The sequence below is a fragment of the Notolepis coatsorum genome (genome assembly GCF_963971535.1).
Source record: "Notolepis coatsorum genome assembly, chromosome: 5".
Taxonomy (NCBI): Eukaryota; Metazoa; Chordata; class Actinopteri; order Aulopiformes; family Paralepididae; genus Notolepis; species Notolepis coatsorum.
The window spans coordinates 202,494,794-202,509,104 of record NC_140169.1 but is presented as its reverse complement, the minus strand read 5'-3'; the positions used below and the strand labels follow the sequence as shown (position 1 = coordinate 202,509,104).

Here is a 14,311-nt window from a genome sequence, read left to right as displayed (position 1 = left end):
ACTTTTAAAACAAAGTTAATTGGGCGGCTAGGTGGTGCAGTGGGCAAGGCGCTCACCACCAATGCAGGAGATGCTGGGTTCGAGCCCAGCTCTCCGCATTGCTATTAGCCTATCTGGTAGTTCATACTAATACAATTGGCAGTATTAGGGGGTGGGAAGCTGATGGGTGGGGATCGGACGTTGTGGACAGCGACTCCTACAGGTCGGTTGGTGCGCCTGCGCAGCAGAATCAGGAAGCGACAGGGGTGGCGTGCCCTCCAAACGCAGACCCCCGACACTGAGAGATCGCGCTGTGCAGGTGAAAAGATGCGACTGCTGCCTCCTCGAGTACCGGAGGGGACACGTGATGTAAGGCTTCGTCCACATTGCAGCCGGCTTGTGGGAGGCGTGGCCTAACAGCGTTCGAGACAGGGGAGGGTAGAATTGGACGATACGAAATTGGGATGGGAGAAAAATTGAAAATGGGAGAAAAAGTAGATCAAAAAAAAATTAAGAATTTATTAAAATAACAAACGCATACACAAATGTTACACAAACTCATTCAGGGCCGAGGCCTTTCCCCATCTTGCTATAGCTGGGCCAGGTTTCCATCATTTCACTGTGCATCACCTTGTTTGTAGAGCTATATCTATATTCTATATTATAGCTATGGATACAATACTATGGTCATTTGACAGTAACTATCGTCTGTCCAAGGTGCAAAAAAGAATAAATATTTTCATGAATACGTTCGTGCGGCATGCCGTGGTGAATATAAGTATAATTTCGGAATGATCCAGGCTAATTCCTGGGAGGCCGGCTACAGGGCGCAACGTGAATTCTACTAAAAGCATTGGTGTTTCGTCCCTGGACAAGCTACTATTTCCAAATCAAATGTATATAATAGGTATTATATCTCATCATGAATGCATGAAAGGGGGGGGGTCGTTTCTGATGCTTTGATTGCCAGTAACGGCATTTGTTATTACCACAACACACGCCGATTAGCTGGATCGGTATGATAACATTGTTGGATCAAGCTGAAATTTAAGTCTGATAGCCCTTACTGTACCTGTGGTCAGGGGTATTCCAAAAAGAATATTCCAATTGTTTGATCACCATCTGATCCATCTGATGTCCATCTGGTCCACGACATAATCCAGCACAACATATCCATCGATTGTCCCGAAAACGATTCAATGCGATCGAGTGAAGCCCTAGGCTTCCCTGTACTAGAAAACTGCGCCCGGAGCGGTTTAAACGTAACACCCGGTCTGGAACAGGGTTTACTGCACCAGTATGCCTTTTAACGGCAACATACCGGTCCGTGACATTGAATAAAATATTAAAATAAAAAATTATGCAAAAACGTATATATACGTGAATGGCCCTTAACACTTTCTATGCCACTCACGGCTTATCTCGGGTTTACAATAGTTACATTGAAAGCCACTCACAAGATTTCTCGGAATCTTTTTTATTTAATTTTTTTAGCGATCTGAAATCATATTGCATCACGCGAGCCTACCCTAGCCTACCCAAGAGCCGCCGGCGATCAGATGTGAAAAAAGCGCCCCCTATCGTCTCCCAGATGACATCAGGGATTTTGGAATGGACTCAATGAAAATGGATGGGGAAAAAAAAATATTCCAGTCCACATTTTCCAGTCCACTGATGCAGCCAGGGTTACCAGAGTTCATTCTGGAGACTCTGAGCCGCGGCAAGCATGAGTTCTACTGTATACACGTTAGATCTATACACTTATCGATTTTTTCGAATGGTGATCAGGAATTGGAATATACCAGTTGGATACCATCTGATGTCGGGTAAGGAATCTATGTTATCAGTGTTAGGATAATCCGACTCGTTTTGATGAAGATATAAGCTTTTTTCTGATATGTGCTCCAGCGATTTCACTGTAAAATCCATGAGGAAATGAAAACGGCTATTATCAGCGCGCGCCTCGAATGTGCGTGCGTGTACGTATACTATTGATCATCTAGCGTTTATTTGAAAATGATTCATAAATAGGCCGACAAATATCAACGTTCTGGAATATTCCAGTAAAAGACGATTATCACAGAATGGGCTGTTTTTTACCTCAAAACGGGTGCTTTTCAAAATGCTCTCAAACGGAAATGAAGCGATAAAAAACCAATCTGCCTTGACAGCACTGACTGGAAAACGATTCTTTGATAAGCGACGGGCAGATTAGACACATAATAATAGCCATAATTTAAAACATAGATTAGGCGATATTAACGTTAACATTAGCGCCGATGGTGGCATTCAAGCACTAAGTTGTGCGCCCCCTGGTGGCACTGAAAGTGTTAACACTTTCTCCGCCAGAAACGTCATACAACGGGTTTCAAGTTCATGCGAATTCTGCCAGATCACGGCGTACGACGTTATTCTGATCATATTTCATATTTTTGCCATGGTATTCATATTTCACTCACGGAGCCTTGTCAGATGCTGTCTGAGCCAGCACAACTCTGCAACGCTTCAATACTGCCACTTGGTAGCTGATCGGCGAGTTGCCAAACCGGATATGCTCGTTGGAGCTCGGTCCGTCCCCTAAATCCGTCCGGCCACTCGTTTATCATCGCAGGACTCAAGACACACACCGTGGATATGGATCGCTGCCATAACTCAATAATCCACATGATTTGGGCTGTTATTAGTATTATACAAACCGGAAATGGATCGCCTCGATCCCCATCACATAACTGGGATCTGTTTGCTCCAGTATCATCGCCCAACGCTAAGAGGAGGCTGCCGTGAGTTTCAACGATTTTGTTTATTCTTTTCACTACAAACTGCTCTGATCTATATATCACCCATACTACATGAAGCATTTAACGACGATCACGGAATTATAAACGACCCCCCCCCCCGTTCACCCGCGCATGATCAGTCATAACGTTTAGGACCATGTACAGTTGAAATTTTTAATATAGCGTCGATCGGTATCAAACGGCATTTGATAATCTAATATATGCATTTATGCCTATATCTCACGTTCTAGGAATTACTGCAGAAAACAATAAAAACATATTTATACTCTAGACGGTATTTTCGTATGAATGTGTGAATGAAAAAGTAAAACGTTCCTACATCCTGAACGATAGATAATCGATGTTGAGTGGGCCATAGTAATGTAAATTTAGCAATACAATTAAAAAAGTTATAGCCCTGCAAAGAAGGTGAACATCTCCATAGACTTACAGTACTGGCAGAGAATGGTATAAGATGATCAAAGTGGTGGCAGGGAATGTGTTAACACATTGACCGCCAATAACGTTGCACGACGGGTTTGCTGGTCATGCGAATTCTGCCAAGCCACGGCGTACAACGTTATTGAGATCATATTTCATTTTTTCGCCGTGGTATTCATAATTCCGCCACCCAGCCTCTGCTGAGACAGTGGCACTCTGCACAACCGTGCAACGCTTCAATACCGCCGCCTGGTGGATGATCGGGCGAGTTACAACCGGAAATGGATCTGGTGATCTCGGTGCATCTGGGAAATCCGTCCGGCAGTCACATATTGTTGCGGGACTCTAGACACACATCCGTGTATATGGATCGCTGCCATAACTCAATAATCGATATGATTTGGGCGTTTATTGCGCCATACAAACCGGAAATGGATCTAGTCGATCGACGTCAAATAAGTGGGATCTTTTTCCTTCAGTCTCATCAGCGAACGGTAAGAGGACAGTAACGTTACTTTCAGCTTGATTGTTTATTCTTTTCAATGCAAACCGCTCTGATCAATATATCACCCATACTACATAAAGCATTTACTGATAATCACGGAATTATAAACGACCCCCCCCCCCCTTTCATCCGCGCATGATGAGTCAACGTTTAGGATCGTATTCAGTTGGATATTTTAATATAGCGTGTATCGCGAATAAACTGCAATTGATAATCTATATTATGGCTATATTATTATGGTTTAGGCCTATAACTAGCGTTCTAGGAATTACTGCAGAAAACGATAAAAACACTTATATTCTAGATGGTATTTTTGTATGAATCTATGAATGAAAAAGTATAATGTTCCTACATCCTGAACGATAGATAATCGATGTTTAATGGGCCATAGTAATGTCAATTTAGCAATACAATTTAAAAAGTTATAGCCCTGCAAAGAAGGTGAACATCTCCATCGGCTTAGACTGGTGGCAGTGATCATACATTGATGGATAGAAGCGTGGCAGTCAATGTGTTAACCGTTCATCGGTCCCGGAGATTTACACCATTACTGACATTGCAAGTGTATATTTGAGTGATTAGCACCACTATGTCCTTTCTTAAGGGTGTACCGTATCTCTCTATTTCTCCTAATGCAATCTTATTGTTTAAGGGACTCGTTAGTCTACAATGCCCTCTAGAGGGGGAGACGGGTTACTATATTCATTTGATTAATGGCATCGTACCAAAGGGAATGAATGAAAAATGTTGTTATCCTGTTTCCTACAAGTGACTTTTATTACTTTTATTATCATGAGTATATTATCATTACTATTATTTTACAAATGGTGAAAAGTTTTCTTTCTGTTGTTTTTCTTTGCTTATAGAATTTTGTGTTTGCTATTGGCTTATTTAAGTTTCTGGTGTATATTTGTTTTCAACATGCTACATTATCAAGTCCTTACTCTGGAGGTCAAAGTTTTTTTTTTTTTTTTTATCTTTCTTCCCCTCCTTTTTCCCGATTTTTCTCCCATCCCACCCTTCCTGGTTGTTGCGTACTTTCCCCTACTGTTGGTCCGGGAGACCGGAGACTGTCACATGCTTTCCTCCGACGCATGTGCAGCCTGGGGCAGGCCAACCTGGCCGCGCAGGTTCTCACCGGGGAGAGGGTAGCGTGTGGGAGGCCACACTATCTCTCCTCAGTTCCAACCCTCGCTGAGCAGGCGCCCCGACCGAACTGTAGGGGTCGCTGTCCACAACGCCCAGGACCCACCCTTCAGCTTTCCCACCCCCTGATACAGCCAATTGTATCAGTGTGAGAGGCCAGCCAAGCTGATAGCAACGCCGGGAGCTGGATTCGAACAGGCGAATCCTAGTGTCTCCCGGTGTTGGTGACGAACGTAATCTCCGTGCGCCACCTGCCCCCCCTGGAGGTCAAAGTTGACTTGCATTCCCAAGTTCACCTCTATGATGTCACTTCCTGCCCTCATGGTATATAGCTCCCATTTTTACAAGCTATCACTGCTAGCCTATTACACTGAAGATGGAACACCTGTTCCGAAACATGTCTGTACTATAGGCTGCCATTAAATTTTTTTTAAAATAAAATCTGAGTGCTGGTCCGGCCTTCGGCTTTTTTCTTCATAATGTTTGGGATTTCAGCACCCAGTGTCAGATACTGAGAGCGCGGTCTAACTTGACTTTAACCGTTGGCGCCCAATAACATATAAACGTTGTTGGTCGTGAAAGAGTTAAAGGCCTGACTATATAGAAACGTTTTAAGACCCTGTTTAAAGGACTCCACACTATCAGCTGATTTCACAAGGTAGCTGATTCCATCATTTAGGTGCTACGGTCACCTTTGGTTTTTAGTCTGGTCCGGGGGACGACGAGCACTCCTTGGTCGGAGGAGCGGAGAGCCCTACTGGGGCAGTAGGGGGTCATGAGCTCACTAATGTAGCTTGGGGCTTCACCCTTTAAAGCCTTGTAGGTGGTGAGCGCAATTTTTAAATCAATCCTGTACGTTCCTGTATCAGCAGTGTGCAAAAAGTGGTGTCCTCTGCATCCCTGCTGCTTCCACCAATCGTCCCTCTCCTCGCAAGCCGGCGGGGGGGGGGGCGGTGGAGAAGGGAAGAGTTGGCAGCCAGAGAGGTGCTGGTGTTTTTTGCGATTCATGGGCGACGCCACTTAATCTGTAATGAGCCGGACGGCTTGCTCTGCGAGTCTCACCTTCCCCGGGTTTAATTAGTCTGCGCTGCCTGTGGTTTTTGTGTGTGTGTGTGTGTGTTCTCCCAGTACATAGGGATTTTTTGTTATGCCATAATAGAGAGTAATTTTTGGCTAAAAAATACTAGTGGGTAAAGTGTATTAATATTATTATTATTATTATTATTCCCAGGAACCTGCTCCGATGACGGAGGATCTCCTGGAGGAACAGTCTGAGGTTCTGGCCAAGCTGGGCACGACAGCCGAGGGAGCCCACCTCCGGGCCCGCATGCAGAGCGCCTGTCTGCTCTCCGACATGGAGTCCTTTAAGGTCAGAGACACAGAGACCTACACACACACACACGCACATAATTATGTCAATGACATGCATATTTTTGTGTCCCGAGTTCATTATTTACATTTAAAAATCAATTCAAGTCATAATACTTTTTATTCTTTACAACATGTTTAGTTTTAATTTATTGTCAGTACATTGTAATATTATGGATTACTTTGTGTTTTTTTTGCATCTCAAACCGACAAAATGTCAGGTGGCGCAACTGTCCGAGCAAAGGAACAGATTATGAACACTGTGCACACACACACGCACGCACGCACACACGCACACACACACACACGCATAAATAAATATAGACTCTCACTCATGCACACTTGCTAAGAGGGGCAACGAGACAATGAGTCGGTTGCACATACAATACATAATCATTGTCATTGACAGACGGACACACACACAGGCTGCCTGGTGACTGGCATGGCGTCCATTAGCGTTCTCAGGCCTCTCAGCCAGTGTGTGGGGGGGTGGGGGGGGGGGGGGGGGGGGGTTTGATTAGATCAATCAATCAATCAATCAATCAATCAATCAATCAAATGTATTTGTATAGCACATAGATCCCCACAGACCACCTCCTATTGCACCAGTGCAGGGCGTATTAGCCATGCTAATTACACTGCCAATGAACTGCTGGCTTCCTGGAATGAAGTTTAACACTTTCAATGCCGGCCTCCGTTTCCTATTTACCCCATTGAATGCCACCACCCACTTCAATGATAGCGTTAAAAACGCATAATCTATGTTTTAAATTATGGCTATCTGCCCGTCGCTTATCAATGACTTGTTTGCAGTCAACATTGTCGAAACGGATTGTTTTTTAATCGGTTCATATCCTTTTTATAGCATTCCGAAAAGCTATCGTTTTCTCGAAGATTTCCGGAAAATAGAAAGATTCCGTCATAAACGGCATTTATTGGAATATTCTCGAATACACTAGACACGTTGTCATTTGTCGGCCTATTTATGAATCGTTTTCAAATAAACGCTAGATTATCGATAGTATATGTGTACTTATGCACGCTATAGAAGCGAGCTGAGAAATCGATTCTCTTATTTCCTCAACAGCACACACACACACACACACACACATACACACACACACACACACACACATATACACGTTCGGGACACGCTGAGATATAGGTCAAAACAGCTCCGATTACCCCAAGACTGGTAACATAGATTCCTTACCTTAGATCAGATGTTCTCCAAAAATATTATTCCAATTCCTGATCGCCATTCCAAATATCGATCACGTTTATTGATTGATTATTGGCTGCTGTAAATATATATTCCAGGCTGCTTTCCATCTCGCGATCACTTCCCTCTTGATCAGACTGCTCGCCAGCATAGTGGAGCCAGTAGGCTCCCCCTCCACACATCCACCACACATCCACCAGTGTAATCGAATGGCCTGCAGTTACACAGGGATAGACGATGGGGGGCGGTATTTTCCCATCGGAGCTCCTAGAGGGGCTGCTGTACCAACGGGAGACTCAGTTGATGAAATATGAATTCAGATCGCTAATAAAAAAAAAACGACAATTAACGTCTGTGGCACTCAACGGGGGGGCATGAACTAATGACATAACACGTCTGTGGCACTCAAAGGGTTAAGGCCTTGTCCAGACAAACGATTCGGTTTTCAGTTTCGTTTCAGTTTAGTTTTCGTTTCGTTTTAAGGTTTCCGTAAAAACGAAAATGTCTCAAGATAATAAGTGCATGCCACAAATTACAAAATAAATGTCTATCCTGTTTTTTATTTTGAAAAACCCTGACCGGAAGTGTTATAGTGTCTGTTGCTAGCAGCTTAACTTGTGTCGGCCGGTTCTGTGCTTTTCGAGCTAACGGAACGCCATTAGTTTCCAAAGGAGAGGAGAGAAAGACCGCGGCTCACATGCAGCTCAAACTACCTATTGGAATAAATGTATTGATTGATGTTTAACTTGTCCCTGTGTGTGTCCAGTCATTTCGACTAGCAAACGTTGTCTGTATTAAACGTTACCTCAGGATACCACTGTCTATTGTATTTACTTGGTTAGCTATTTAGCTAATGTGGATAGCATTTTGAATAGCATCAATGCTAGCTGGCTGGTACAGCTTTATTTACTACCGGTAAATTATGGAGGCTTTTTAATCGTCAAGGTAAGAGAGGATTTGTCATGATCAACTGAAGGCGTATGCTATGGAACAATATGTGCTTGGGTTTTCAGAAAAAGGCCAGCTATGTGACGCTAATTATTTAGCTAATATTGATAGCATAGCTTGCTGGCTACAGCTCAACACCATGCCATGGGGATACTATTTACTAAATTATGGAGGCTTTTTAATTGTCAAGGTAAGAGAGGATTTTTCATGATCAACTGAAGGGGTATGCTATGGAACAGTATGCTTGGCTACTACTTGGGTTTTCAGAAAAAGTACATTTAGCTGTAAAAGCCCGATCAAGCTCTGTAACACTGTTAACACTTTGAGTGCCAGCCAGGAGAAATCTCATTAGTTCATGCCATGCGTTGAGTGCCAAGGACGAGAAATCTCGTTATTTAATCGTTATTTCTTTTATTAACGATTTCCATTCATTTTTCATCAATCTAGCCTCACGTTACCATTGGGACTGTCTCTGAGCTCGAACAGGGACATTACCGCCCCCTATCGTCTCCCGGATGATAATGCACCCATTGGATTGGATTGAATGAAAACCAAAATCGTTTTAGTCTGGACATGGCCTAAGTTTAGTAAAGTTCTGCAGTTGGGAGAAAAGTCTGGAGAATTTTTTTTAGGCTTATCTCTCAGTAGTGTCTCATAGGGGTGTAAATATTTTACCCCACAACAATTCGATTACGATTCTTCAGGCAACGATTCAATGCATCATGAAATCTCTTCATTTGACCAGGATTCGATACATTTTTGATCAGGGACTGTTCGGATCTTTCAATATTTTTATATTTGAAACCCTCTGAAAGGGCTTGACAGGCACCACACAATGGATGACTCGTGTTTAGTAATTTTTTTGTTTTATTTCAAATGACCACAGGTCATAAACCTGCGAAATAAAAGAACATAAACGTACAATAGTATATATTAATTGAATATACTATTCATGTTATACATGTTAAACAATAAAGCAGAATGTAATGTCCCTTCCAACAGCGGGTAAATGAGAAATAGCTATCGACTACACTTCCCCGAATGCTTAGCGTCAACATGCAATGTCCGTAGCATCTAGGTGCCGTTCACAGGAGCCATCACTCGACCCACAACGAGTCCCATACAAGACACAAACCCACACAATGCAACAGGACACAGTTAACGGAGCATATACACCAACGCTCAGCCACAGCAAAGTCAAAAGTGACGGACCGGCGAAGCCACAGATGCTATATCAGCCGCATACTAATGGTACAGCACGCTAGCTTAGCCGCATGCTAACGGAACAGTACGCTAGCCTAGCCACAAGCTAGCGGCACATTATAAACACAATAATAATCCCTTGGCACCATCACTAACATAGTTGAAATGCCAACATACATGTACACATTTAAACATTATTAGCAGGCTGCATTAGCAGCTAGCAGCCGACGTGATACATTACGTTCATTCAACGCTGTCGGCACTGAAGGTGCTCTCTTCAGCGCCATGTTTGCGGGGTGGGCCCGAGACAGGAACTCTAGCAGATGGGGGATCAGGATTTCGAAAATTGCATATTTTATTTTGGCCAAACTGCTTACTGCACACATTAAAGGGGAGATGAAGCATAGCGATATAAACATAGTCATAGCATCAAATTAGTATTTAGATAAACCACAGAAAAAAATCACGTTATAAAAATAAGGCGTTTCTAAGAAAAAACTATTTATGTCCATTTATGTAGCATAAATCAACATGGGCGCCGCCATTTTGTTGCTGACGTCACAGAGATGGTTTCGCCCGGAGGCGGAGCCTCCCACCTCAGGGAATTGCACGCTGTAGCAATATTATTAGGCTCCTCAAATATCGTTATTCATAAAAACACATTTATGTAATATTTTACAGCATTGAGCAACCCCAACAGGGGGATGCTGCATATGTATGCTCTGTCATCTTTGAGATGGCAAGACCTGCAGTTGGCACCTGAGATGGCGAGACCTGCAGTTGGCACCTGAGATGGCGAGACCTGCAGTTGGCACCTGAGATGGTGAGACCTGCAGTTGGCACTGTGAGGCCACGACATTTGAGCAAATTAATAATACTGCATGTTCTTAAAACCTGTTCCACTCGACGGGGTCGGTACCGACCCCTTTTGACCTTATTAAATTATAGGCATATTTTTATGAAGATGCAAAATAATTTGTGATTTTAAAATCAACCGTTTTCAAGTATTAACATCACTACTATGTCACAAATACATGTAGAATGTAAAACGTTAGGTTGGCAATAGTTTAGCAATAGGTTAAAAGTGTACTTATATCATTTTAAGTTTTCTATTTGCGATCGCCAATTTGACCCGGAACCGGAAATGGAAATGTTGAACCATGGGAATTGAAGCTTTGCCAGCGTTGAAATTTCTCCGATCTACACTTCCTGGCAAGTTCTATGGGGGTTCAAAGTTCATTGTTCTGAATGAATTATGTCAATAATTGTTATGATTCGCGATAATAAGCTACAAAAGGTAAAGTTTTTGACAAATATTGAAACGCAGTCAGTTTCCCCACACTATTGTTACCATGTAGGAAGAATTAGATCTGAAATTAGTTTCAAAATGGTTACACTGTGGGGGAAATAAAATAGTACAGTCGATTACAGTAAATATCAGTATCTGTTATTATGCACGCCTGGTGATACTATATCCAAATTGAACTCGGCCATTTGAAAGATACTATATGTATATATATATAAATGTGCGAATTGGCTATAATAAGGTAATGTATAAGCATATATTCTATATTCTATAATAATATTTCAAATTGCATTGGTCCGGATGGCAGAATTCAGTACTGTATATACAGAACCTTCAGTTTGATCATCTTCCCTTTATTAATTTCCTTAGATCTTTTGTACACATGATCTCAAGAGGGTACTGAATGAGCTCAGTGGCAGTTTTTTAAGTTTGGTCATTATTATCATGGTTTTATTCACTGTCAAAGATGAAAAGAAAAATCATAATTCATATTTTCCTTTGTTTCATCACAATTTAAGCAAGCCTGGTAATAGACACAATATTTCTGACACTGAGAATACATTCATTGAGGTCCATAGATGTTCCTAGATACCAAGAATATGCAAATAGCCCTTGTAGAAGTGGAGCAATATTCCATTTACCTAGGTATACATTTTATGCAGATTTTCACCTGGGGTGGAACAGGCTTTAGGTCCAGATTAATAATTAGAATGAGTTCAACAGAAAGGTATAGATTAGGCTATCACCTAAAGTATGTTGGTTGCTATATGAGTTCAGCCTCAACCGAACTCAGTCTAAAGGTCTATTCTGCAGCGGCGATACAAGGAGCATATATACGGGCGAACAATAAAACAATAAAACACTATCAGGTCAACAGTAAATATATATCTTACAAATAAAACAATATATATATATAGAGAGAAAATAATAATAGGGCTTGACGACCGCGTTACACTCTCCCAGGTCGCACATATTTTTCAGACATTGCCCTGTACCCAAGCTCTATAGCAGGCTAGGGCTGGGCGATAAAACGATAACGATAACTATCGTGATAAATTATTTCCTCGAAATAAACATGAAACGTGGTCGCAAAGTTTGGATACATCGATTTTCCAAGCTTGGATATGAGCACACGCACTAACAACCAATCAGTGAAGGAGATGGCCGACAGCGAAGGAGACCCGCGCTGCACCTCTGGGTAGAGAGGTAGGACTCCAGTAGTAAACAAGGCTGGCTAGGATAATTAGCTTGCACGCCGCTATTTTATAGTTTACGTGCCGAGTGGGTGTGTGGCGTGAATTCTGAGGCCACGGTTAGAGTAGTGTGGGGTATGCGGTGGACGTCGTTGCAATTTATTGGGGCTGAACGGAGTATTTTAGGGTGATATTTAGTACATTGGAAACCAGGCTGGCTAGGATAATTAGCTTGCACGCCGCTATTTTATAGTTTACGTGCCGAGTGGGTGTGTGGCGTGAATTCTGAGGCCACGGTTAGAGTAGTGTGGGGTATGCGGTGGACGTCGTTGCAATGTATTGGGGCTGAACGGAGTATTTTAGGGTGATATTTAGTACATTGGAAACAAGGCTGGCTAGGATAATTAGCTTGCACGCCGCTATTTTATAGTTTACGTGCCGAGTGGGTGTGTGGCGTGAATTCTGAGGCCACGGTTAGAGTAGTGTGGGGTATGCGGTGGACGTCGTTGCAATGTATTGGGGCTGAACGGAGTATTTTAGGGTGATAGTTAGTACATTGTCATGGGATACACCGCTTGCTCTGGCTAACTGCTAACGTGCGCGGACTGATGACGACATCAACTCGAGACATTCGCAGCAGCAAAACAAGTCTATTAACACTTTCAGTGCCACGAGGTGGCGCCAGAGTTAGCTCTTGAATGCCACCATCGGCGCCAATGTTACGCTTAATATCGCCTAATCTATGTTTTAAATTATGGCTATGTGTCTAATCTGCCCGTCGCTTATCAAAGAATCCTTTTCCAGTCAGTGCTGTCAAGGCAGATTGGTTTTTTATCGCTTCATTTCCGTTTGAGAGCATTTTGAAAAGCACCCGTTTTGAGGTAAAAAACAGTCCATTCTGGACCATTCTATGATAATCGTCTTTTACTGGAATATTCCAGAACGTTGATATTTGTCGGCCTATTTATGAATCATTTTCAAATAAACGCTAGATGATCAATATTATACGTACACGCACGCACATTCGAGCCGCGCACGGATAATCGCCGTGTTCATTTCCTCTTGGATTTTTACAGTGAAACCGATGGAGCCCATTTCACAAAACAGCTTATATCTTCATCAAAATGAGTCTGATTATCCTAACACTGATAACATAGATTCCTTACCTGACATCAGATGGTATTCAACTGGTATATTCCAATTCCTGACGTTCTGACGTTCCAATCCAACGTGATACAGTAGTACACATGATTCCCCGGGGCTCAGAGGATCCAGAATGAACTCTGATAACCCCGGCTGCATCAGTGGACTGGAAAATGTGGAGTACAGAATTTTTTTCCCCATCCATTTTCATTGAGTCCATTCCAAAATCCCTTATGTCATCTGGGAGACGATAGGGGGCGCTTTTTTCCACATCTGATCGCCGGCGGCGCTCGGGTAGACTAGGGTAGGCTCGCGTGATGCAATATGATTTCAGATCGCTAAAAAAAATAAAAATAAAAAAATCCGAGAAATCTCGTGAATGGCTTTCAACGAGATATTAATAATTCCGAGAAAACTCGTGAGTGGCATAGAAAGTGTTAATAGCCCGTCCATCGGCGCCGGGCATAAGAAGTTAATTAAACTTGACAGAAATTATATCGACGATAATTATCGATATCGAGTTATATGAAAAGAATTTTATAATTTTATCGCGATAACGTTTTTGGCCATATCGCCCAGCCCTATAGCAGGCAGTGTATTCGCACATTGATAGCCTTCTGAAAGAAGACGTTTCTTCAATTAGCTTTACCAGTGATATTTGGAGCTCTGATGTCAGCCCCATGTCAATGCTGAGTTTGACAGCTCAGTGGATTGACGCAGACTTCCAACTCCGTAAAGCGCTCCTGCATTCCCAAGAGTTTTCCGGCTCCCATACTGCTTCAGCGCTGGCAACAGCATTCGAGAATATGTTCCAGACGTGGCATATTCCGAAAGAAAATATTCATGTCATACTCCGAGATAATTCTGTATGGCCCACGGCGCGCTTCAGCTGGCTGTCCAGTGTCCCCGCCAATGTTCCGAGACATATTTTTATATTTGTATAATTGTTAGGCTATTTGAATCCACCATTTAGGGCTGGTGTATTCGAATAGCCTAACAAATAAAATGTAATATGTCTCGGAACATTGGCCCGCAGATGCACCACTGCAAACCAAAGAAATGTGAACTCAAGAAGCCAAA

At 42.7% G+C, this 14,311-nt stretch overlaps 1 protein-coding gene across 1 annotated transcript in view; it reads left to right on the top strand.

The window, feature by feature from the left end:
* Positions 1–14,311, top strand: part of rab3gap1 (RAB3 GTPase activating protein subunit 1) — a 248,328-nt gene that overhangs the window by 136,580 nt on the left and 97,437 nt on the right. The window contains 1 exon segment of the mRNA XM_084313830.1: positions 6,080–6,217. Within this exon segment, the coding sequence (XP_084169956.1) occupies positions 6,080–6,217 (138 nt within the window).